At 40.8% G+C, this 27,757-nt stretch overlaps 1 protein-coding gene across 2 annotated transcripts in view; it reads left to right on the forward strand.

The window, feature by feature from the left end:
- JAZF1 (JAZF zinc finger 1) overlaps nt 1-27,757 on the forward strand; it is a 324,244-nt gene that overhangs the window by 256,222 nt on the left and 40,265 nt on the right. For both annotated transcript variants that reach the window (XM_061165462.1, XM_061165461.1), the window contains exon 3: nt 21,462-21,658. In XM_061165462.1, coding sequence (XP_061021445.1) covers nt 21,462-21,658 — 197 coding nt within the window. The remainder of the gene's footprint in view (nt 1-21,461; nt 21,659-27,757) is intronic.

Below are 27,757 nucleotides of genomic sequence, written 5' to 3' on the forward strand. Positions count from 1 at the left end.
CCTGTGGCCACTGCTGATTTTTCCAAATTTGCTGATGTATTGAGTACAGCACTTTCACAGCGTCATCTTTTAGGATTGAAAGAGCTCAGCTGGAGTTCCACCACTTCCACTAGCTTTGTTCGCAGTAATGCTTCCTAAGGCCCACTCCAGGATATCTGGCTCTAGGTCAGTGACCACACCATCATGGTTATCTGGGTCTTTAATACCTTTTTTGTACAGTTCTTCTGTGTATTGTCGCCACTTCTCAATCTCACCTGCCTCTGTTAAGCCCTTTCCGTTTTTGTTCTTTATTGTGCCCATCTTTGCATGAAATATTCCCTTTGTATCTCCAGTTTTCTTGAAGAGATCTCTAGTGTTTCCCACTCTATTGTTTTCCTCTGTTTCTTTGCATTGTTCAGTTAAGAAGGGTTCCTTATCTCTCCTTGGCTATTCTCTGGAGCTCTTCATTCAGTTGGGTATATCTTTCTTTTCTCCTTTGCCTTTTGCTTGTCTTCTTTTCTCAGCTATTTGTAAGGCCTCCTCAGACAACCACTTTGCGTTCTTGCATTTCTTTTTCTTTGGGATGGTTTTGGTCACGACCTCCTATACAGTGTTACAAACCTCCATCCATAGTTCTCTGTCTGCCAGATCTAATCCCTTGAATCTATTCATCACCTCCACTGTATAATCATAAGGGATCTGATTTAGGTCATACTTGAGTGGTCTAGTGGTTTTCCCACTTTCTTCAACTTACGCCTAAATTTTGCTATAAGGAGCTCATGATCTGAGCCACAGTCAGTCCCAGATCTTGTTTTTGCTGACTATATAGAGCTTCTCCATCTTTGGTTTTAAAGAACATGATCAGTTTTATTTCGATATTGACCATTTGGTGATGTTCATGTGTAGAGTTCTCTATTGTGTTGTTGGAAGATGGTGTTTGCTATGACCAGTATGTTTTCTTGGCAAGCTTAGTTAGCCTTTGCCCTGCTTCATTTTGTACTCCAAGGCTAGACCGAGTTATTATACATTACCCATAAGATTAAATTGTAATTATCCTTCCCGTGAAGGTAACAGGCAAGAATCGTTTGTTAAGTCTTTTATATCAAAAATATTATTGTTGATTTAGAGCTGGACAAACCCAGGGTGTTACTTAATACCTCTTAGTGTGAAGTGAAGGCCCCTCTCTGAAATATGCAGAGAAATAAGAAAATATTTGACAAGAACTTGAAATGTTCTCAAAACATATATTACTTGAAGCTTTAAATAGTGTTCCAATTCTTCTAAAACTTGATAGTTCCCAGAAATTTTTCAGGGTTTACTAAATAAAATATGTGTGGTCTGGGCCATGTCATTGCACAAAAGGCTTATAATAGGGTTAAGATTGTCCTATAAGTGTAAAGAATTGGAATAGATAAGCAACTATAATGCATGGGTGAATGAATAATATGGGCTTGTGGTATAAGGTCTAGTCAGTTCTCATCATTTGCAGATTCCATATTTGCGAATTTGTCTACTCACTAAAGTTTCTTTGTAACTCAGAATTAGTATTTGCAACACAGTGGCTCTGTACTCACTAATGCAGTGTTTACAGGAACTTTATACAAAATAACTGCTGTGAATAACTGAAGAATCAACTATAATCTGTTTACAAGAGTTTAAAAAACACATTCCTCTAGTGCCCTTTACATTTAATGAGTGGGTGTTTCTCTCTTTCCCCTGAACCATCACTGAAGTGTTATGTTTGAGTATTAAGCTACAGATCACCTTTTAGGTGTAACTAATATCTTCTTGGCAGTTTATTATGAACTCCTTTTGGGTAGAGTCTAAGAGTGACCTGACCTATACTGGTTCACCAGAGAATTCCAGTTCACCAGGCTGCTGAGTGATGTGGAAAGCTCTCTTAGGACCCCTCCCCTCTCGCTCATACCTGTGCACACGTGTGTATGTACATACACAATTAAAACTCTTAAGGAACATGTGAGATACAGGGCTAAGAGGTTTGAGATTGAATAGTTTTCAAAAGGGTTTCTCTGGTGGCTCAGATGGTAAAGAATCCGCCTGCAATGCGGGAGACCTGGGTTCCATCCCTGGGTTGGGAAGATCCTCTGGAGGAGGGCATGGCAACCCACTCTAGTATTCTTGCCTGGAGAATCCCCATGGACAGAGGAACCTGAGGGGCAACAGTCCGTGGGATTGCAAAGGGTCGGACATGACTGATCGACTAAGCATAGCACAGTTTTTAAAAGGAGCTGCAATTCAGTTGAATTCATTTGTTTCACGATCAGATCTTCTCTTGCAAGAACCCTGGTATTTACTAGATAATATTTCACGGTTATCTTGAATAAGTCAATAAATCAAGTCCATCATGTTTCAAATTTAATAGCTGCCTTATTAACCAAAATTGAGTATTAATAATAAAGTCAACATATTTACTGCCCTTTTCAGTGGGATGATTTTCATTATTCATTACTCAATTACTTTTGCAGTAAAAAGAAATGAGTTATGATTTGTTTTGGATGAGCATGTTATTAAATTAATGACTTGTTGCAAATGTTTTAACCTAAATGTTTTAGTCGAAAAACATTGGTAAAAACTTTGCACTTTACCTTATCCAGGATCATAAACCTGGTCTAATCAAAACCTTAAAATTCATGCCATTTTAAATTACTCTACAATAATAGAGTATTGTTACATGATACCTGGAATATGAAATTTTTAAAAAGTTGTAGCGATCAAATTATGCACCTCAATTAATTAGGCAATAACCCATGAAAGATCTATTGTTACCAGTGGGCGAAAACTAGTTTGCTATTTAATGACCCAAGCTGAAGTCAGGCTGAGCTAAGCTGAAAGAAGGCACTCGTTAACCACAGGAAGGATGAATTTTGAGAATTATAATTACCATATTAAATGGAATTTGGTGGTTTATTACAGCCCCCCTTTGAAACATGGCATAATGAAGAATTCCTGGCCCTCAGCAATGCAGGAAGCTTGAGACCCTCCCCTGTTTATTTTGTAATTACTCAATAAAACCCAGATGAAATTAGTTGTTAAACCAGTAATTAATGACCAGTTTAATAAAAAAGGGAATTGAGCAGAATGGTGATTATTTTTTTAATAGGGCCTGCTTGAAGGGATCATCCTGATAGTAAACTCTTAACAACAGTTTGTAAGTAAAATAACTGGTGGTGGCCCATCTTACTGGTTACTGAGGCTAGTCTAATCCTTGCTTTTAAGATCTAGGGCTCATTTCTTCACCAGCTAAAATTCTTAAAGTAAGTGGCACTCTGTTACTGCCCCAAATAATATAGGTTCCATTAAAAAAAAAAAAAAAAAAACATAGGGGGCAGGAGGGATTCTAAAAGGAAGACAAGCGCTGTGCACGTCTTAGAAAGTCCAAAGGCTTTTTGTGAGGCTGTTGAGTGTGAGATGGAGTCATGGTTGAGCAGGTATGTTAAAGATGCTCAGAGAACCCTGTGTGAAAAAGAAAGTATCATCTGGTTGTTTTTGAGAAGTGGTACATCTGTATGGGAGATGGAGTAAGAACGGCCAGGTCAGTGTTGACCCCACGCTGCTCGTATCCTTGGCTGGAGAGCAGGATTTTCCATTTTAGTAAGAGACGCGAAGGTCTGCTTTCCTGGCAATCATACTTAGTAACACATGAAAGTCAGAGATGCAGACTGAAAACAGAACATACACAGAATTCGTACAGATCTAAAAAGCAGGCACTGAGGGGCCTGCACACAAGTCTCAGTACCCCAGACCTGACCCCACCTTAACACGGCCTCTGCCTGAAGCCTCCTCCTGCTCTGACAAGCTGCCCACGTTCTGCTGTAAAATCACTTGTGCTGTCCCCTAGACGCTCCCCACCAGGCTGCTGGCAGGATTTGGAGAGCCAGGACCCGGCTTCCTCCTCTCCATGTCTCCCTCAGTCCTTGTACCTCCATATACACTTATTAAATAGAATCACAGCACGTAGTCCGGAGCTTAGTAGCTGCTGAAAATGTGGGGAGCAATTCCTACATTTCTTCACAATTTTCCAACTTACAAAGAATTTCAGAAACAGTCAACCCACATGGCGGCAACGTCAGAGGGTGTCCTCAGCCCCGTTTCTTTCAGCTAGATCCCTGACCCTATGCCACATCCCTCGTGTTTGCCCTAGCTCTTCTGCCCTTCTTATCCGTCGTTCTGTTTTACTGTTCTTTATGGATCCCAGGAAACCACCTTTCATTCTTCCAAAGCTGGCAGAGATAAATAAATGAGTGATACCTCCAGTTCACAGATAAGAGAACTGGAACCCCGAGAAATTAAGAATTTGATCACGGGCATGTGATTAGCAGGTGGTAGAGCTGGACACGGGTCTTGTCTGCAGTTCCCTCTTTGGTCTTTCTGCAGCACAGCCCCTGCCGAATCAGAACCTCACCAAGAACGAATGAGAGAAATCAGGCTTCAGTTAGAGTAAAAGGAGAACAGGTCAGAGTTAAAGTGGCTGAAGTACCTCTTGGCCCACACATAACAGGAATGGGGCACCTGGAATTTTCAGTCAGGCAGGAGATGGAGGGGACGGAAGGGTTTGAGCTGAACCCTGATGCAGTATGAAGGGGACAACAAGTGTTTCCATCTTTAGTGCAGGAAGCGCACCCACCATCCAGCCCCCTCTGAGGTCTCCCAGGTCTCGCCCGCCCCGCACTGTTCGTGAGGGGGTCTCCCTGTTCACGTGCCTCCTCCGCCTACAGGCAGAGAGCGAGAGAAGCCAGGCTTTAGAAATGACCACTCTCTCCTCACCTGTCCTGCTTGCCCAAAAAGCATGACCTTATCCTGTTTTTTGTTTTTTCTTAATAATGCAGCATTGTGGTGGTGGAAAGTTTAAAAAGAATCAGAAAAATCAATTTGGTTACAAAAAAAAATCATATACGTCCCTCTGTAATGACCTCCCATTAGGCTTGATGAAACACATTCTCGGGGAACCTCAAAAGATGGATCACCTCTTTCAAAGTGAAACTGAGGTTCCGTTAGGTGAATTTCCCACTTACTGGCTCCCAGGTATCCTGGAAGAGAGCCCATCTCCTCTCACACTCCTCATGTTCTCCCGGGGAGTGATGCAGACACAGAGAAAGCGTGGTTAATTGCATACACAAGGCAGAAGCCAGCTGTATGTGAATTCAGTGCTGTGACTGCAGACACTACCTCCAGCAATCAGGAGTGAGGGTGGGGAGAGTGGGAGCGTCCTTGTGGCATCCTCCAGTTTTCCCCCCGTTTCGTAGGCCACGCTGCCGTTCTGTTTGTACGCTTCCTGCGTTTCAGTCCCCAGAACTCCTCTCTCTCCAATTCTGTGCTGTGCGTTTTAGGGTCACTTGGTGCTGTGAAGAGTCACCAAAGCCTCATTGTAAGTTATACAGGGGGAAAAGTTTGAAATGTTTTAGCGGGCTTTTCAGAACTCTAAATTTCAAGGGTTTTGTTTTAATTTTAACTTTAATGTTAGCAGGCACCTTTATCACCTTGCTCATAACCTTTCTCACTGCCTCCTCTCCTTCCACCCTCTGTGCATCACCCACCTCCAACTACGTGAAAGTGAAAGTCACTTAGTCGTGTATGACTCTTTGCAACCCCATGGACTATACAGGCCATGGAATTCTCCAGGCCAGAATACTGGAGTGGGTAGCCTTTCCCTCCTCCAGGGGATCTTCCCAACCCAGGGATTGAACCCAGGTCTCCCGCACTGCGGGCGGATTCCTTACCAGCTGAGCCACCAGGGAAGCCCAAGAATACTGGAGTGGGTAGCTTATCCACTCTCCAGGGGATCTTCCCGACCCAGGAATCGAACCAGGGTCTCCTGCATTGCAGACAGATTCTTTACCAGCTGAGCTACCAGGGAAGCCACCTGACTACAGGGGTGGGTGAGAAATTCCCTCTTGAAGTCAGTGGGGGTTCCAAATGCTATCATTTCATAGGATGAAGAATATGGGATAGAGGTGTGTCTATCCAAGGTGTGTCTCACCCTCTCTCCAAGGGAAAAGAAAGTTTGGTCTCAGATCTTACTGAAGTAAAACTCCTTACTAAAGGCATTGTGAATAGACTTTTCATTCCCAACAAGGAAAAAAATTAGACTTATTCTGTGGATGAATTTGATTACACAGTAAGAAAAGTTACTGGATCAGATAACTTCATGAAGACTTCCCCAGGCAACTGAAAGGGAGGTTTAAGTAAAAATCATACTGAAGGTCCCTTCACAGCAAGGAACTTCAGAGCTTTTATTTCAACAAGTTGTTGGGATCTCATTGTTCAGGAAGTTTGTGTATAGTTCGGAATTGAATTTGAGCCACTTCTTCCATTGCATCAAAGCCGTGGAGTGCTGTGTCTTGGGCTCACATTTTTCTGCACAGTTTGTACCTGGCTCTGAGCTAGAGGACATCTTTCAAAGGGGCTGACGTCTTTGCATCAAACTGTCATGTGAATAAAGAAATGTACTTTTCTATTACAAAAGGCAGATTTTCATTCTTAAGCAAAATATTTGTTGTCCAAATGCTTATCTTACACTTCTAGTGTAAGAGGAGAAATAAATTATTAAACCTGAAAAGGGTATGAGGACCTCATTCCTCAGTGACTTTGGAGATTCCTCTTCCTCCTGCCATCTAAATGGTAGGCTCCCCCACCGCTAGTTTCTCTTCTCAACCCTTGTGCCTTCTCTGCCTCCCTGCAAGCTCTCCTGCTTTCCTGGGTGGATGACTCGTAAGTCTAGGTTGCTTACCTGTTTGTTTATCCCACCTGGTTGGATGTCCCACCACCGTTTCAAACCCAGCCTATGCAGAACTGAACTTCTATCAGCTACTTCAGCACTGTCCTACAGACATTTCTGTGATGATGGAAACGTTCTATTTCCTTGCTATTCAATATGGTTGCCACTAGCCACCTGTGGCTATTTACGTTGAAGTTAACTAAAATCAGGAATTCAGTTTCTGAGTCACACAAGCCAGATTTAAAGTGAGCAACAGCCTCATAGGGTTAATGGCTGTTGGGTTGGGCGTCACAGATCTTGAGCATTTTTATTTATATCTTCCCTTAAGCATTTTATTAGATGTGGGTCCTTGGGAAAGCTACCTGATGTCGTTGTTGCCCAGTTGCTAAGTTGTGTCTGACTCTTTGCGACTCCACGGACTGCATGCAGCACACCAGACTCCCCTGTCCTTCACCATCTCCTGGAGCTTGCTCAAACTCATGTCCGTTGAGTCACTGATGCCATCCAACCATCTCATCCTCTGTCAGCCCTCCTCCTGCCTTCAATTTTTCCCAGCACATCAGCATCTTTCCCAATGATGTGGCTCTCTTGTCTCTGAAGCTCAATTTTGTCATCTTAAAATGGGACTAATAATAATCCCTGAAAAGGTGATCGTGAGGATTCAGTAAGTAGTATCATTGGGTTGGACAAAACGTTCATTCAGGTATCCATTACACCTTATAGAAAAACTCAAATGAATTTTTTGGCCAACCCAATAGTTACAAGGCACCTAGCACAGTTTATACTGAAAAAGGCTTTTTTTTCCCCCTATTGTAAATCCTTTTCTCTTCTCCAGTATCAATGTCCAAATATCCATCTAAAGCTGAGATGATGTGAGCTCACCAGAGCCATTATGGCTCAGTTTACACATGTAGGAAACACCTAAAAGTGCTGTGGGTTTAAGCTGTGGACCTTTGGGGTTCAGTTATTGGAAGAGTTCTGGGCAATACTCTGAAAGCAGGTTAATACAGGAGTGCTCTGCAGGATCTGTTAGTAACAAGATTCTCCTAGGTTGCTGGGAAGTATTTTAGTTAAGACATTAGACTTGTTCTCCTACGTTAATGGCTAGCATCGGTAGAAACGTTGAGAGAGAGTCTGGTTCACTTTGGTAAATCCTTCAGGGGTAGGGGTGGGGAGCAGTTCTGTTTGTGAGTGTGAACCTGACGAAGAGACTTCCTGGGCGTCAGAAATGGCCGGGGCGTTGGGAGCAGAGGTGTCCAGGGCCTTCCGGAGAGCAAGGCCTGTGCCTCCACAGGAAGCCCTCTGCCGTGGAGCAGCCCTGCACACTCATCAAGCAAGGAGTTTAAAAGGGGGGCTGCATGCTTTATATCCTGGCTGCAATCCATTAAAGCTTTAATTACACTAATTAGGGATTTGGAATAATCAGGTTGGCCAGCCTGAAATGAGGACCTGTGCTTTCTGTGAAGAAAAGCTTTGCTAAATAAACCAGCAGGATAAACAGGATTGTGGGGGCACATGTATTTCTGGGAACCAGCTGATGCTATGGATTAGTGCATGCTTTTGGCATGCAAATAAAGACTGTTCATTGTAAATCCACAGAAGGTCTGGAAGCCCCTCCAAGAAACACTTCATTAGCACTTAAATACAGTGACATTCTTGAAAATTTTAAACACACACCCCCCCACACACACCCTGTATTTTTTTTCCCCAAATAATCTGTAGAGGCCATGTTTGGGATGGAACATGTGAGAGAAAAGTGTATTTGTAAAATACAAATTAATTTTGAAACAATGATGACTAGTAATTTTGTATTATTCCCTTTCCTCCCTCCCAAATTTAAAGGACACCAGGAGTATATTATGATATTCAAAGCACCGCACCATTCAGCACTATAATAGGTCCCCCATAGCCAAGAGTTGGGAGCCATTGGCTCAGACCTTGCATATTAATAAAGCTTTGGTGTGTCATTCAACATATATATATGTATATATGTGTGTATAATAGTGTGTATTATATATACTGCATACAATAGTACTCAAACTTTGCAAGCATTGTAGTTTAGCTGTGTCTGTGTCAGAGAGAGACTGGTTATGTCACCAACCATCTTACTCGTTTTGAATCTTCATTAGTTATTGCCCAGAGACCATGTTGACATTTTTTTTTTTCTCTCTTTCTCTTCTCTTCTGCTTTATTCTTCTTCCAGTTATTTTATCTGTATATATTTTTCAAGTGATCACATGAACATGGATAAGAAATATGTAAAGGATTATAATTGTGGCCTAAAAAGGGAGAAAGAGGAGAGAAGTTTAACAAGATGGCAAAATGTTGTAACATGGCAGTTTGTCATACCAATCTCTCTACTTTTTTGTGTTTTTAAATGATCTCTAATGAAAAAAATTTTTAATTGTCATCATCTTCAACCCCTTCATCCTCTTCATCCCCAGCATTTACTCACAGCTTACAGTTTACCAAGTATATTTAGCATTCGCAAACTCCTTGGGTTAAGTCAGGCAGGAAGAAGAGACACAAACGTTCATATCCCTGTGATGTTTTTAAAATGATTATTCAGTCCTCAGATGTGTATGTACTTACTGAAGAACCAAATACCTAAACACATCTGTTGGGTACAAATCTCCTAGAAAACAAGGAACACCAAACCCTTTAGTCCAGAAGCAGCTTAACTCAACTCTTGCAGCAAAAGGAAAGAAAAATCACTTGGAAAAAAAATCACCTTCCACAGCCCATGAAACTTGAAGTCTTGTAAGCTTATGATGTCCTCAGGCATATACTTGTAAAGGCACAACACATGTATAGAGCTGAATTTGCCTCCAAAATAGTTTAATTGCCTAAGTGGATTAATCCATTAAAGATAACTGATGACTCCACCCTATTCCTGAACAATGTTAGTCTGACACTCTGAGTGAGTCACATATACACGAAAATAAATTTGAGTGAGCTGTTGGCCCTCTAATTGTATTCGTGAATGCATGCAGTCATCTGAATGTGTGGTTAATATCCTTGCCTCACTTAGGGACATCTTTTATCTTGGATAAAGTCAGTTTTCTGTCTCAGCTATTATGTTTATTGTCTGCTGTCATTGCTCCCTAATTCTCTTGAGGATGGGTAATGTATGTACCAAATGAGTTTGGATATGCCTTGGCTAGGATCTTAGTGGAAATACCAGTGGATATTGGGAGAAGTGTGTAAGTCAGAGATGGCACAGACTTTCAACTTGCATATTACCATAATCAGGGCAGAGTGGCAACCTAGGACCTGATGATAAGATTGTGAGGCTGAATCCATAAGCAGCAGAGGGAAAAGCACTGGGATGGAGTTGCAATGGCTCTTAGGGGCTGAGTGGCTTGTAAATGGCAGCAGAGACACTGTACAAGCCATCCTCGATATAAACAAACCTTCACTGTGTGAGATCTTCTCTGACATTGAGCCCACTTCATCTCAGGTGCTCCTCTTTCTCAACCCAAAGTTTCCATAACCAGAGCCCTCCAGTTCACCCCATCCCCTGGAGCTAGATTCACTCCAAGTCACTTGTCTTAACCAAATGCTGACTGTCACCCAGCCCAGCTGGTCAGAAGAAATGACCTAAGTGGATGGTCAGAGAAGTGCTTTTCTTCAGAGACAGACTTTTCACCCCAGACTTAGATATCTGCCTGAGTCCATCTTAGACAGACTGGACTGCATAGATTCCCCCCACAAATGACCTCTTACATAGGAATTATCCAATTAAGTGGTTGTTTTTAACATAATTCCTGGGTAAGAGTCAGGGGCATAGGGCCAACACCCATGGAAATATCAAGACTCTGAGCAGCCTCCTGACATATGTGCAACAAGGTATTGAGCCAAGTGCTTTTCATGTTTTTATCCAACAAGATCTTGACAATAAACCCCATGAGGTAGATGTTAGGGTTTACATGCATGCATAGTCACTCAGTCGTTTCCAACTCTTTGTAACCCTATGAACTGTAGCCCACCAGGCTCCTCTATCCATAAGATTTTCCAGGTAAAAATACTGGGGTGGGTTGCCCTTTTTGGCCTTCAGAGAATCTTCCCAACCCAGGGATCGAACCTGTTGTCTCCTGTGTTGCATGCAGATTCTTTGCCTGCTGAAAGGGCAAATTGGGAAGGCACCAGGCATTAAGCTTACTTTTGTTTTGTAAATGAGGATCTCAAGACAAACAAGGGTAAATAATTTGCCCTTGAATACCTATATCAGATTAAGAGTTTGCCCCCAGAAGCCAGACTTTCAACCAGGCTGAGTTCACAGCTGTTAATGATACTGGAACTAATACTCCAGAGACCCTAAATCCAATTTTTTTTCTTTAGTTTTTAAACCTCTCTCAGTTTAGGGGGAGAGTTATTCATCATCTCATTAGCAGTTTACATGGAAACCTCCAATAACTCATTTAATTTACTTCCAGAGGAGGCACAACAAGGAAACTTAAATGCTATTCGTAGTTTCGTACCACAAAACCTCATAAAATGCAGCTTCTTTGTTTTGTTCATTGGTTTTTACACGGATGTCAAATTAGCAGTGAAAACCATGTGCAAGAAATACCCATAGTCATTTCCAATTCGATGGGAGTAGAAAGGAATGCAAAGGATGGTAGAGAGTTGCCAAGAGAGGGATATTCCAGTTGGCCATTGAACCAAAGATTTGTGGGCGTCATTTTCAGAAGTGGTTTTTATTCTTGGCATTGCCGATGAAAGAGACCATGGTTTACTCTATTCAGGCTAAAGTAAATCAAAATTAATTGCTTCGCTGATAATTTATGCTGACCTGTGACTTTAGGTCATGACTGCTGGAACCTGAACCAGAGCTTTCATTAAGGAATAATAGATTAACTATATTATTCTTTAGTTGTGAGAAAATACCCAGTATTTATTGGGCATATAAAAAGTAGTAGTATTCAGGGATGAGATTTTGTTCATTATTGCAGTTATTCAGCCTTGGTGCATGAATTTCATTTGAGTGCTAAAATTCCGGGAAAGAGATTATTGGTTTAAAATAATAATTCCTAAGTATTATTCAGAGACAGCTTACTAGTCTCTGAATGAAGCTGTTCATAAGGGTATTTCTGTTGGTCTGCAGTTTCCAAGTTGCCCAAGGTATATGGGGCCCTGGAGCAGGGGCATCCAGCGCCTCTGTGCATCCTTTCTCCCAGCTCTCGGGAAGGAGAAACTCCTGGATTTGGATGCTCTTGTATTTGGTTTCTTTCAATGTGCCAGCGTATTACAAATGATTCCTTCTAAATTTAATATTACTAGTTCCATTTTCGTCAGCATTCCTTGAAACTGAATTTTTAGCAAAGGATATGATAAAAAATAAAGTTGGATATTTTTAGTAACTTATATCTAGAGAATAATTATAAGCCACATATTATACAGTGTATTACAGTGTACATATGATGTGATTATAAAATAAAATTTTATATTGTAGCTTCTCTGCATCTCAAAAAAATTTAAGTAAATGTATTCCTCTCTGTTCTATTGTTATCATAATCTCAGAATTAAGGACAGTCTTTCTCATGAAAGGATTATTTTATTCCAGGGTTATATCCTTTCTATATTTTATGTTACTATGGCCTTTTCTTTTTAATGAGTAGCTAGTGAAGGTAGATGGTAGTTAGATAAGGAATGTCACTTGGCAATGAAAATGGGCAACTGAATGTTAGTTGATTAATTATTTTTAAAGTTTTAGAACATTCAGCCTATACTGTAACTGCCCTTAAAAAAAGAAAAAGAAAATATCGTTGTCAAGAGAGTAGATGAGAGTAATATCACTTTTTGTCTTTTTCTTTTCTCTTCTCTCCCTGTCCCCCCAAATACAGTGAATTCTTATAAATTAGCTGATAAAAAAATTGACTTTCCCTACAGTTAATTTATGTTGTGCAAATTAGACTGGAATTACTCCGCCAAGTCCAGGAAATGTATCCTTCTGCATGTGTCAGATATAAACTTAGGAAAGGAGGAGGGGCAGGGTGTGTGGGAAGTGTCTCACTTAAATCTGTCAGTTTTGGTTTGATACCCAGGAACAAAATCTGATTCACTGGCTGGGTACTTCACAAATTATGCCCACAACCCTTGTGAATATCAGATGAAAATCTCACACACAGATACACCAAAATGCCAAGCTGATCTGAACAGACAGTTTTTTTGTGGTGCTCAGTTCAGTTAAGTTGCTCATTCATGTCCAACTCTTTGCGACCCCATGAACCACAGCATGCCAGGCCTCCCTGTCCATCACCAACTCCCAGAGTTCACTCAAACTCATGTCCACTGAGTTGGTGATGCCACCTAACCATCTCATCCTCTGTCGTCCCCTTGTCCTCCTGCCCCCAATCCCTCCCAGCATCAGGGTCTTTTCAAATGAGTCAGTTCTTCGCATCAGGTGGCCAAAGTATTGGAGTTTCAGTTTCAACATCAGTCCTTCCAATGAGCACCCAGGACTGATCTCCTTTAGGATGGACTGGTTGGATCTCCTTTGTGGTACTACTTTTATTTTTATTATTTTGCACTAAATTTTTAATAGCCGCATGTTAAAAGAGGCTATGAGTTTTGGAGACACTGCAAAATATTTTATGAAGCTTCAGAATCCACCCCATAGGCCTCAGATTGTGAAGGCAGAAATAGCTCTGAGATGAGAAATGAAACATATGACTGTTTGAAACATTACTAGGGACCCTCTGAAACTAGTGTTATTTGGGAGTCCATGTTGTTTTTTGTCTTTGAAAAGAAGAACATTTATTAATTTCCCCAATCACCAGTAAAAGTCCTTTGCTTAATCAAGGGTCACAGACAAGCAGTCACTCCACTTGCTGCCAGCAGATCATGTTTCACTTGCCAGCTCTTCTAACGAAATACCCCTCAACCTCCCAGAGGCTTGAAGTTGCTAAAATGAGAGGAGCCTCCCCATGAATTTGTTAGCAGATGTGTGTTTGGAAACCCATCATTACTTTGAGACCTAGAACAGCCAGATCCTCTGACATGTGGACCACACATGATCACATGCTGAAATGTACCCATCATTCCCATAGTCTCTGTTTGATTGCCTTACAGATCATTCAGGGCTTCCCTGGTGGCTCAGATGGTAAAGAATCTGCCTGCAATGCGGGAGACCTGGGTTCAATTCCTGGGTTGGGAAGATCCCCTGGAGAAGGCAATGGCAACCCACTCCAGTATTCTTGCCTGGATAATTCCATGGACAGAGGAGCCTGGCGGAATTCAGTCCATGGGATCGCAAACGACTGAGCAGCTAAGCACGAGCATGGATCATTCTGCTTCCTGACTGGCTTTCTGTCCATCCTTGTCCTGAATTTTGCATTGTAGTTGTTGGAGAAAAGGAAAATCCCTTAGTTCTCTTCGCTGGAAAGATTGATGTCCCTGTCAGATCAGAGATCCCATTGTCTGAAGCAATGAGTTAGCAGATTGGAGAGCGCTTAGAATCATGGTCTGTCTGCCAGCTCCTCATGGCTCTCCTCAGAGGCCTTCTCGGTTTCACAGACTTGTTTTCACTGAAAAATGTTAATGCCCAAAGAGCCATTGAAAAGGTGAAACAAAGCTTTGGAACTTCAAATGACGTAGTTGGATGTTATGCTTTGTACAGAGGTCTGGTTGTGAACCACATCAGCCTGGTGCAACTGGATGAATCTCCCAAGTAAAGGGCAGCCTTTCGTTGCATAGAAAGAAGTCTTTGCATAAAGTAGCAGTGTCTCCTGTTGCCTGCCCTGATAGAAAGGCCTTCTACAATGGATTCTTCTCAAGAAATTAGGGGGAAGAAGTAAAGAAGAAGGCGTGTGGCTTTATAGATGCCCCCACTTCCAGCGTGTTGTCCTTAAGGAGAGGAGCCTTCTGTTTGTATTCCGGCTACTGTAACTACCTTTTTCAAATTTACCTATGATGGAAGCAGTCATTTAATCAATGCATGCAGAATCAGTGAAGGTGGTTCATTGCTTTCAGAATCAGCAGAACTCATGATGGCAGTACATATCCTATAATACTCAGTAGTTTAGCTCAGAAGTAAGTATTAAAATGTCAGTAAATTAAAAATAATAATAAAATGTCAGTAAATCACTGATGTTACATTGAGAGATGAAAGATTTGTGAGTTAGGATTTCCTGAGCAAGTCATTCACATGATGTTTGTCAAACACCGAGTACCAGGCTCTGTTCCAAGTGCTCTACATGTATTAATTCACTTCATCTTTGCCTTGTGTAAAGCAGTCCTTATTATTTTTAGCATTTATGGGTAAGAAAACTGAGGCACAAAGAGATTAGGTAACATGCCCAAGGTCACACAGCTGGAGAACATAGAGGAGAAATTAGCATCTGAACAGTCTCCCTACAAAGCCCACTGCTACACTAATATTTTCTGCTACACGAATATTTTCAAACTGTAGTCTATCACCTGTTAATCTTCAAGTTATTACCTGTTAGTCAACAAATTCATGTGGAGGTTGTGACCAGGATATTTGGTTAAAATGAAATAGAATAGAAAAATATCAAAGTGTATCACATATCATAAGGATTATTTCATGAAATTTTTGTTTCAGATGCTTACATAAAATTTCTTTATCTTTTCACCCAGACATGTTCCACAAGTCACAATTGTTCTAATTTCAGAAAGACAATATGGTGCAAATACTGCCTATTAGATAACTCTCCCTACAGGGCCCAGGGCAGCCCCATGTAATCAAACACATTTATGTTTACGCAGTGAAATATATGAATATTCACACTAAATACAATAAATAAAGCATATGAACAGCTTTTATGTAGTTCACGTCATGGTTGGTTTCCTCATGAATTTTGCTGTCAAACATTAGAAATTTCCCAACTTTCAGAGCTCTGGAGATTTCAAAATTACAGATTGTGGACCTAATTATACATATGTGTGTACAGGCTTTCTTATAACAGATTGAGGCCAAAGTTAAGTTTGGGAAACACAGCCGGATGCTGCTGCTGGAATCATGGACTGTTGGAGCCAGGAAGGAACCTAGAGGCGATATGTTCTTTTTACCCATAAAACTGAAACTCCTCAGTTTTAACAAGAAAAAAAAACCAGGGCCAGAACAAGGGGAGCACTGGGGCTTCCAGAGTTCACCTGCTTCTTCACCCCAGAGCGAGCCCGCTGACACAGCTCGGGGCGTCTGGACCACACGCCCTCTCCAGCGTCTTATAATAACAATGAAACCACACCACGCATCTCAGACCTTGGATCCTTTTCAAGTTCTTCTGAGAGAGACTCGAGTTTCGAGTGGACACTTCCATCCCGGGTTCTCCAGAGCCAGTGGAAGCCGAGTGGTTTTGCACCAACAAGACACTTGGGCTCAGGTGTTTGGCCCGAGAGTGAGGTGCAGCAGGGGACCTGCCCAGGCTCCAGCCAACTCTGTAAATTTCCTGAGTTTGTGGTTGAAACTGGTCTCCATGGACCAGCAATTTGACATTTTCCCCCTGTGGTGTTACATTCATGTTTCCACGTTTAACATGTCAGACTGAATGAACATTGTGGTCTAAGGATTTAAAAGATTTATAATGGAGTCTTGAAAATTTACTTAAGGAATATGTACTTCCCCAAGCAATAACAAATATTACTACAAATGACCATATTAAATTAAAGTAACTTGGGCATTTCTGATTTGTAGGAGAGTTAAAATTAATCTTATGGCAGTTTCAGTTTCAAAATGAAAACATGACTTTGCCTGACCACAGATTTCCAGGCTGTTAGTCAACAGTGAATGAACCCTCAAGTGACTTTTTTTTCCTTTAAGAAATATCCAGTTCTCTTTATGTGTAGAAAAGTAATACCAGAAAGAAAATACCCTGAAAAATCAACTGTAGTTGTCTCTGCAAATTTCCAATGTTCTGATAAAATTTTTTTCGTAAGCTTGAGTAAGTAGTAAGTACATGGATTGTCATTTTATTCTTCTTTAAACTCTGCTTAAAAATATGTACAATTTGTGTGTGTACTACCAGATTTTTTAAATGTTTTTAAGCACAAGTGACAAATCCATGAAAAATCCATGTAAGTGTTCTTTAATGAGAGGTCTTATTTTTATACTTTTAAAAAGGAAAAGAAACTTTCCTTATCCATCCTTCATCCCTTCCCTGATTAGCTTCTTTAGTAGGTAGGCAAGGAGCCTGGTTCAAATGCTTTTCCCCCACATTAAAATAATAATAATAGCTGTAGGTATATTGGTAAATGTTTAACAGTTGACTCTTGGGATGGGAGGAAAAACCCCAATTTGTAATATTTGCCAATTTGCATGGTGTAAATACTCCATCATGGCCAATTTCAGGCTACCAACATTACATCGCTGCACAGAGTAGAGAAGTAACGTGCTATATAGCATCATATAGTAATTCTACCAAACAAATACAACTTTATTAACGTAAATAACCTCAATAGCACAGATAATAGTAAAATGGAAGAAAATAATAAGAACTAATAAATTTTGAGTATTATTATCTTTGTTTTTAATATACTTGTTTTAATTTTAACTTCACATGATTTAAATTTTGATAATGGGTATATTTAACAAATGGCCTAAATCCCTAAAAAGTTAATGATCAGCTCTCACAAGCCAGCATGAGCCCACACTAGCACACTACTGCTACAAGACCAGAGCAGCTCCCGTTGCAAAGCAGAAAGAATTCAGGGAGGTGGGCACAGCCAGCCTTCCCCGTATCATAGCCCAGCCAGGCTACCAATCCAAGACCCCAAGAACCTAGGGGCGCAACACAGCAGAACTTGGATGCTAAGAGAATAAAGACCCCCACTCTAATGGTTGCCCCACTTCCAACAAGTAAACCCCTGCATTTTCCCAGGCCCTAAGCTTCAGCTTTTTAACCCCTTTCAGCTTTGAAAACCATGACTCTGTAGCAAAAACAAGAAAGCTCAGATGTGCAGGAGGCAGCCTGGCAGAGCAGGAGCTTTTGATTCAGTCCTAAGGCTTGACTTCTCAGATACCAGCTTTGCCATCAGCCAGCAAAGTGACCTTGCACAGGCCCCTTCACCTCATTTCCCAGTTACCAGGAAAAATGAGGGGGCTAGACAAGGTGATCTCTCTCACCCAGCTTCCTTCCTGCTCTAAACCCCATGTTGGCTGCAATTACTCAGGGCTTCGGGAAAGATCACCAATCATGTCAGAATCCACTGGGAAAAACTCTTCAGCCTGCAGGGTGGTGTGACTTCCCAAGCCTGAACTCCGTCTCCTCTAGGAATACAGCAGAACGTGTCTAACCCTGATGATGGAACAGTCTGGGCTGTGGTCCTTCAAGGATGTCACAGTGTAGCTGCCCCTGAAGGTGGAAAATGCTTGGAGCCAACTTTTCTTGAGTCCAGTCTAGACCACAGTCACAGATAACCTTTATTCATTCTGCCTCATCAGGTCCTTTATTAACTTGTCTCCCCAAGTGGTTTTTGCCGTTGGGAGTTCACCCATCTTTTGACAAACAGCTGTATTGATGGAACACTGCTTGAGAAGTTCAGGGTTTAAATAAGTCTCCAAAAAATAGGTAAAGTCATGGGTGATAAGTGAAAGAAGAACAGTGCAAAACCACCAGGGAGAAACTGGTGAATTTTATCCAGTGTTCCACAGGCATTTTTATGCCCCTGCGTGTGTATGTTGTCACCGGGAATAAATTCTGCAGCTGTGTATCTTGGTACAGTGAGGTTGCCTTGATTTATGGGTATAGCTGCAAGTTCATAACCACCAATCTGAAGGAGGAGGAGGGAGGGTGGAGGGAGAGAAGGATTGGCAGAAATGTTTTATGAGTTTCACGTTTAATGCTTTTAACATGGTGCCTCGTTCTCGCTTCTAGAAAGCCAAACATAAATGGCCGTCCGTAGCTGACCAAGCCTATGAGGGGTGAAGGCGAGGGATGTGTGTGTGTGCGTTGTTGTGGTTATTTATAGTTGTTTTTATATCTTAGCTGTAGGAGAGTATTTATTTTACAATAAAAACCATGAGCTATTGATACTTTTTAACCAGAGTAAGAGAAGACACTGCTAAGCCTCTGTCTCTCTGCATCTCTCTCTGGCAAGACGATCTTTCTGACATTCTCTGTGCACTCTCTGACCTGATTCCCAGTCAGCTATGCATGAGGCACGAACCTGGTGCTTTCAGGGCCAAAAACATGCAGTGCATCCTCAAGAAACGTGGAGTAAGGTAGACGGAATATACAGGAAAAACCATATTTACATTGTTCTGTAACAAAAACAGTCACTTCCTACATGACAGGCACTGCTGCCTTGTTTAATCCTCACAGTATCCTCTGAAGTCAGCACTGTTGTTGGCCTGTCCACCAGCAAGTGACCTTCCTTGACCATGAACAGACTCTCAAGATGATCGGGGACCGTCATGAGTTCTGGGTCTTTTCAGAGAGATAAAAGGTAGAGCCTGCCCACCAGGAGGGCCACGTCACGCCTTCTGTGAAGTTCACTGGTTCACAATGGCAGTCTGTCCAAATGCAAATAGAAGGTGCCCCTTGGGCAGAGGTGGGAGCTGCCCTGGAATCAAAGCTTTTATAACACTCCCTGGACACGTTCCCCATTCCCTGTAGGGGCCATGTTCAGGTGCAGGATCGCCATGCTCTGGAAGCCCAAAGCTCCTGCTTCCTATCAGCTATGGATAGATGGTTTCTAGCTCCTCCCAGGCCAGACGCCACGTACCAATCAGGGGGTTAGTCTTATAAGCAGTGCTGCCCAGTAGCATGTTTGATTTACCATCTTGGCAGGTTACCAGAGTTAATCAAAACCTCTTGCAGAAAGGAAAAAGGGATATATTGGTCCTTTAGCTGTTACACAATTTCTTGTCCCATTTTACAGAGAATAAAGCAGAGGTTTAGAGAGGATCATCGACTTGCCTTAAGTCACATTTGTAAGTAGCACAGCCAGGATTTGAAGACTGGCTTGCCTGACTCCAAGTCCCCTGCTCTTAACTAAGATGCAAGATGTTTATTTTTCATTCTACTCCATTGCATATCTATCTATATATATATTTTTTTACTATGTAAAAACTAACTTGAATTACTCACACTAAGAACACTTGGCCTTCCTAGAACAAGCAACATGTTTAGCCTGTGATTTTGGCCACTCCCCAGCACACTGCGTGCCCACCCGAAGAAGCTCAGCATTATGCAGTTAGCAGTTGTACTTAAAATAATAAAGCACTAGTTCCTTACTTTACAGTCCATATTTTAAGTGTAGAGGTTTATGAGGAGAGGAAAAAGCAGTCTTAAGAGCAGTAGAACCAACTTTATATCTGAAAATATTTAAATGAGTACCTGGCTACCGAGTGCAAATAATTCTGTTTTGCATTGTTGTTCCTTTCTCCGTTTTCAGTCAGCACCATCTTGTAGCACAAAAACATAAGCGCTCAAGACAAAGCATATAGCTTTATTACAGTTTGGTTCAACATACAAAATCCAGTTTATATGTATAGATTATATTGCAAAAGCCCTTCAAGAAATATGCCATCCATGTTCCAACTGTAAAAGTAGACATTTTAAGACACTAACACTATCGTAATATTGTTTCATTGGGTGTTTGAGCAACTGGAAACTTTTAACCAGGCATGAGAACTATCTGTTGACTTCTAAAATGCCATAGTGTAATGAAGACCAATATAAAGGAATTCTGTAAGCAGAATATGAAATGGGTTGGGTAAAATACCAGTCTAAGCACAATGGTATTAGTTTATGATGAATTGTATTTAAAAAGTCAAAACACAGGTGATGGGAGGGTGGGGTGCAGAGGGGACTTGAGAGGTATGGTTATGATCTGGTTTTTAGCATAGGTGGTGGGCGTGAGTGTATGCTTTATTTACCTAAATATATTCATAAACTCTATTCACTAGACTTTCCATCCCAATTTTCAAAAACTGCAGTCAACATTTGCTGTTTAGGGAGGAAATACCATTTCATAAGTGGTTTTGAATCTCTTATTATATGAATTCATAAAATGCTAGATTAAACAGGGAGAAAAGAACAGAGCCTGAATATTACTAACTTAGCAGAAGTGTTGAAAGAATATAACTGTGAAGTTTCCAAAGTGAAACTCTCGAAAAAAGTCACCTTTCCCTTTTATGAGTAATAAGATCATGACATAAACAGATCTTTCTCGGTGATCTTCTTCCTTGTACTGCGCTTGTTCCCTCTTACTGAATCTTCTTGGGCAGAATTGTTCAGTCATTTCATAAATGTTTGCTACCGTGTGCTTGGCAGCAGGCTAGTAACGATAATAGGGACTTAAGTCCTTTCTTTTCAGCTAGTAGCTGGGGAGACAAGACGTTTAAGCAGCCAAGAAAGTGTGACCTGTGTGAGAGTCCAGAGTACAAAAAAGAATCAGAGTCCTCACAAAGCCATGTATGTTCAGTGGCACAAACAATAAATACTACCAACCTGCAGATGAAGGAAGTCCTCTCTAGTTGACAGTGGTCGGGGAACTTTGAGAGCAGGTGTACTTTCTGAGGACTGAGAGGACCTTCCAGGAAGTCCTGTAGCTGAAGGCACTGTAGTGAGGACAGAGGCTTGGCCCAGGGAACTTTCAGGAGCTGGAAGATAATTCTATCATGTAAGAACAGGGCAGCTGCTCTGAGTTTTTAAAGTTGGGACTGACCTGTGAACAAGTCCCTACCCCAGGGTGGAGCATCTGTCACACTCAGGTTAACGATCATAATTCCTCCTGCTCTGTAGATGGGTTATTCACAGATGGTCTCTTCCACTTACAGATTCATGACGGATGCTGCCCGCCGAGAGCAGGAGTCTCTGAAGAAGAAGATCCAGCCAAAGCTCTCACTGACTTTGTCCAGCTCCGTGTCTCGAGGGAATGTGTCCACACCACCTCGCCACAGCAGCGGAAGCCTTACTCCCCCAGTGACCCCGCCCATCACCCCCTCCTCTTCATTCCGCAGCAGCACCCCGACTGGTGAGTAGGTTGGCCCTTAAGGGCTGTGTGTGTGCGCGCGTGCATGCATGCGTACTGTACTGGGGGCTGGGCACAGATCTTGCTTGAGATCCACCTCTTCTTTGACCCTTTGTTGATTCATTCATCTATTTATTATTAAAGATATAGTTAATAAGTTATCATTTATAATGTGCATGTGATAATGGTTTTATAGACATGTTTTCAAGCCCTTACCATCTGTTATGTATAAGGTGATGCGGTGTCTTGGGTTTGCTTCAGTCAAGTGGAGAAATAGATCAAACAAGATCGATTGTTTTGATTATTGCCATGTGTTGATTATTGTTGAAGCTGGGTGATGTATACATAGGGGGTTATCATCATACCATTCTCCCTAGTTTTGCTTGTTTAAAAGATTTTCTGTGATAGAATGATCAATTTTTAAAACTTAGAGTCCCTCTTAGCGCCAGGCCTGAGCTGTAGTAGTAAACCGAAGGAGACTGGTCATGTTCTTTCTGATGGGCTAAGGCCTAGTGGAAGATGTTGGCATTCTAGAGGGCCAACAAGAACACTCTTTCTTGTCTTCACCTCCCAAATGGAAGCGATTTGAAAAATAAGACTCAGAGGTAAAAAGTAAAATCAACTTTATTACTGCATAAGGCTAAACTGCAGAATAGAGCTAGGATCTGTAACAACTGACTTCTTAGGTTGTCTTCCCTGAGTTGAACTTATTCCCGAACGTTCCTCCTAAGCTTGCCTGTGTAGGAGCAGACCAGCGTGTGCCCAGGCACGGAGCTGAGCAGCACAGAACCTTCTCCCAAGTCAGAGGTCCACTAGTCAGTGATAGAAGATGGTAGAAAGAGGCTGGAAAAGTCCCTCCTCTTCTTTTTCCCATCTGAAAACAGAGATTATATTTCCCCTCACTCCTGAAGGGGTATAGACAGGCATTCATCAAAGAAATACACCAATAACTATAACATTGTAACTCAGTGATAGGAGAGAGGTTTGACAGGATCAGGAAAGACTTCCCTGAGAGGGAGAGAAGGAGCATCCAGCCAAGGGGACAGCATTTTTTCAAAGGCTTCATGAAGGGGAACCTGGCAGGTCCCAGGTTACTGAAGGTCGACCAGGTGGTGGTGAGGTGTGTGTTAGATGAGGCCAAGGAGGTCTGCAGGGCCCAGGGCTCTGAGGGTGTTAGTAAAGATTCTGGTTCATGCTAAGAGCAGAAAGAAGCCATTCAGAATCACGCCATCACCCCCTCAGTAGTATCGCCCCTTAATGGTGGATGAAAATGTTTATTTTCATAATACATAAATACATAAGAGTTTATGTATTTCTCTTTTATCCAGCTCCCATCAGGGGAGGTGGCAGCAGTCCTGTTTCTCAAAGTGTGCTTCAGAATATGACTTTGACAAAATGGAAGTTGAGGAAAAGCGTTCCCTAATAAGTTTGGGAACGTGTGATGGGTTAGACAAAGGTAAACTGGCTTATTCAACACAGGGCTTTAATATAATACATTGTTATTTTCCAAGAGGAGGATTTAGAAGATTTTCAAACTCGTCACTCTGATTATAGGAGCTCTTTTTCTAGGGGCATCTCGGTGGGCTCATGGTTGAGAGGGTACCCTGTGTTCCATCAGGCTTGGGCATTTTGAACACAGGATAAGTGTGGGAGGCAGACAGAGTTCCTGCCTGAACTTTGCCTCTTACAGATCACTGGTAATACCCATTATTTAGGTTTTTGTGTGAGAGTTAAATATAATAGTGTATGCATGCATTAAACATTCACTAAATGTTCATCCCTGTGGTCCAGTTTTCAACTAGCTGTTTCAGGAATAGAATTGGGGGTCATTCTATACAGGATGAATTGGGTTCATTTGTGTGGGCATTTTTCCCTTCCCTGAGATAGACCACCATGTTTCTCTTACATTTCTTTCTGTGAAGATTTACTTTCCAGGATTTCTGCTAACATTTACTGGTAAATCTAAGGAATGCCATGAGAATGTAGTGTGAGTCTTCGATTCTCTTTTCTGAGTATTTCTATGAATATTTATTCATGTGAATTATGGGGACAGTTTTATACCTGGGTATGTTTTATACCTGACTTTATATAGATTGACTCATGGCCAGTACCAGATAACTCTGACTACCCCAATTAGTAATGGGAGTTTTAGAACCCCATGAAAATAAAGACAGTTTAAAAGTGAGAGTTTATTATTTTTCATGTAAGAATGTTTGGAAGAAATGGAATCATTTCCTCTCCTTCAGACATAAAGAAATCTTTCTGACACCTTGTCTATTTTAGCAATTTCCCACTGAGAGAATTAATTTATGTTGTGGTAAAGATGTATCATTTTCAATCTGTCAAGATCATTGGTAAGTTATTTGCTGCTTGAAGAACATTCCATGTAAACATCAAAAATTAGCAGGGGAAATGGTTTCTTAAACCCCTACCCTGTACAATTTTGATTGTGTACATTTTTCAATGTTTGAAATGTTATTTTACCTGTAGTTAGAGAGATCAGCTTATTTTGCCTGACTAATGTGGTTTCAGTCATTTTCATTGCCAGGTTATAAATAATTTTCCATGTTTCTACCTCCTAAATTCACTCTTCCAAGTTTCATATTCAAGATACATTCGTGGTGCAGAAGTAAAAGTCATCTTGCAGGAAAGTTCACTTATAAAGTATTCTTTAAAATATACCATCTTGACTAGACAGAATCAGATCTCAGTTTCATCATAGAGTTTCAAGTATGTCTTAGGAATTCTTAGAATTAAGACTTATTTTGTGATTTCTAAAACTCTAGAGAAATTTTCTTAACTTCTTCATTTCCTGTCTTTATTTACTTTGTATTATTTTTTAATGTACTTTTTAGTGTTCACTTAAGAAAAGTTTTGAATGGTTTAAATCATGGGTCAACATTGTTTTTCATGAAGGCACACGGGCCTCTGCTTCAGCTACTCAGCTCTGCCACCATAGCAGTGAAAGCAGCTATAGAGAGTGGACATTCTGTGTTCTATGAAACTGGGAGGTTTTGTGAAACCTTATTTACAGATTTGGTCCATAGGCCATAGTTTGCCAACCCCTGATTTAAATTATAAAGATAAAAAAGATATATGTGATTACTGTGTATAAAATATATAGTCAACAAGGACCTACTGTGTAGAGGGAAGCAAACTCAGTGTTTTGTAATAGCCTATACCAAAAAGAATCTGAAAATAAGAAAAGATCTATATATATATACACACACACATATATATATATACACATACACATATCACTGAATCACTTTGCTGGAAAGTGCTGGCTGGATTTCTGGTTATAATAGCACTGCATAGTCTCTCCTGGAAAATATTTGCATATATATTTTGGCCCACTTGGGGGGAAAAATTCAAGTATCACAGCATTGTAAATCAGCTTTACTTAAATTAAAAACATATATATTAAAAGTGAAGATAAGCATGATTGAATTCACTGAAAATAAAGTGTTAAAACAATTCATACCATTCTCCTTTAAAAGTAGTAATAATTACTGAGGAAAGGCAACCTAGATTTTTTACTGTGTATGCTTACTGTGTGCTTTATGTATGCTTACTTAATCCTAGCACCAGCCCCACTGAAACAACATTATTAATTCCCAAGTACAGATTAATACCTTTTAAAATTTTATTTTAATTGGTTGATAATTGCTTTACAACATTGTAATGGTTTTTGCCATACATCAGTATGAGTCGGCCATAGGCATACCTGTGTCCCCTCCATCCTGAACCCCCTCCCACCTCTCTGCCCACCCCATCCCTGCAGGTTGTCACAGAGCGCCTACTTTGGGTGCCATGTGTCATATGTCACACTCACACTGACTATCTAATTTACATATGGTAATATATATGTGAATACCTTTTTAAAAAGTCTTTAGACCTTCAGCCAGTTAGCTGCCTCAGTTGCTAACTTGACACTTCTAAACCCAAAACACAAAAAGTCATTAAGTTATTGGAACTGTGGTTTACCTTTATTCACAGTAACCCTCACTTTTAACCCACTCCACCATTCAGATAGCAGGTCAGAAGTTGAAGAACTTAATCGATTTAGTTTACTCAAGGTTTTTTCCAAGGGTGAGTTGGAGCTGACTCCAGGCAGTCAGTTGTTAACTATTCAGGCTTGTAGACCAGTTGTTAAAGCTCATCCTGAAATTGGCCATGGTGGGAGTCTTAAACCTCCCTTTGCCTGGGCTCCACTCCGAGACTCTTACCCAGTTGATGGATTGGGCATTGAGAGTTTTCTTAAAGCTCTTGCTAGGTAATTCTTACCTATAGTCAGAGGTGGGAAACCACTGTTTTTAAATGCCGGGTCCTATCTTGTCAGAGCTGTGTGTTTTCTTGCCTAGGTTAACCTATTTCCAGTTTGCTTGGAGAAAGATTACTGTCATCTACTTGCTTAGCCTCCAAACGTGAGTCCAATGGGACTGAACAGATGCTTGCTTATGTCTTAATGGAGAAGCCATGGAAAGAGTTGGCTGAATTTCTGGTTATAATAGCACTGCATAGTCTCTCCTGGAAAATATTTGCATATATATTTTGGCCCACTTGGGGGGAAAAATTCAAGTATTAAACCAGAGAAAGGTACCCAAGGAAATTAAACCAATTTTTTTGTTTTCTTGTTCTGGCAGTCTATAATGACCATGAAGTAGCAAATTATATCTATTAATCCGTAATTTAAGTTCCTACTGTACATAATGTACAATATTCGTTTCATATTCCTGTGTCTCCTGCTATTTGGCGTGATAGTAGACTTTTAACATTCCTTTATGGCTTTGGCAATAGGTTACTCAGATTATAACTTTGCAGTTCTCAAGAGTTGCTAATAAATAGCAAAATCATTTTGAAAAGTAAAGTTTTAATTTTACCCTCAAGATGGAAATTACTGACATACAACTGATAGAACTGACAAAATTTAGCTCAACATTTAGAAGCTCTGTCTGAGTGGAGCTGAGGTGAACTTTCCCCCAATCACTTCATTTTTAGAAAATAAACCTAAACAACCTTACTAAAGGGAGAAAATCTCAAGGAATAAAAGATAACTAAAGTAAGGTCTAAACTCACATAATTCCCCCACCCCCACCCCAAAGAAAAAAATGAAACAGAAGGAAAAATCTCAGAGAGATAAATCCTGTCCTATTTAACAGTGGAAAAGGAGAAAAGCTAAATATTTTAGCCTGACTGAATTTTGTGACCTACTTACAATAAATTCCTAAGGCCAGGATTTGGTATTTCTAATGGATTCTGCCCTAAAGAGATGAATATCTGGGCAGTGCCTAAAAAACATTCCCTAAACTCTTCCCATTGAGAAAGTACCTTGATTTATATTTCCCTTTTCACATAAATGTGTTTACTTAAGCTGGAGAATGACTTCATGTTGCTCTACTATCTGGCTGGCATTATATTCAGGGTCACCAACACACCCTTTCCTGGCCTATGACTTGTTTTCTTGTTTGTTTATATACTGCTTTGTTCCAATCATTGTCCTTTCATCTTCTTTATTGATTGACTTGTAAAACCTTCATCCTGCTTCCTGAGAGTTATGGTCCAGTCTTGTCACTAATTTTGCTTCCTTCCCCACTGTCTTATGCAGCTACTTATTTATAATCTCTTACAACTCAAAGTATAGGATGGCAACAAGATAATAATTTCAAGTATTTTTCTCAACTACACCACCTGCAAGAGACCTTCCCAAACAAAACATTTTTTTTTGACTTGAAGAAAGCAAATCAAATCAGTGCCAATCTATACTAGTAGATTTTATCTTTAGAGTTCACAGAAACTTAATCACCATTTGTTTACCCCACTTTAAAGACAAAAGAAATTGAGGCTCGTTTAAATGAAACCTTGCCCAAGTTCAGTCATCCCCAGTTGAGTGGCCACTGTTTTCCACAGCACCAAGACTGGGCATCTTTTCAGTTCACATAATTTACTGAGCATCTATTTTGTTATAATCACTGTTCCAGGTACTGGGAGTACAAAAAGGCAGAAGGTATAGCCCTTATGAATTAGAATTTGCGTCTCTTAGTAGAAGCAGTTATACACATGTGGAGCAAATACTTTAATGAACATGACATACACACAGAT

Source organism: Dama dama, chromosome 18 (assembly GCF_033118175.1).
Source record: "Dama dama isolate Ldn47 chromosome 18, ASM3311817v1, whole genome shotgun sequence".
NCBI classification, from domain to species: domain Eukaryota; kingdom Metazoa; phylum Chordata; class Mammalia; order Artiodactyla; family Cervidae; genus Dama; species Dama dama.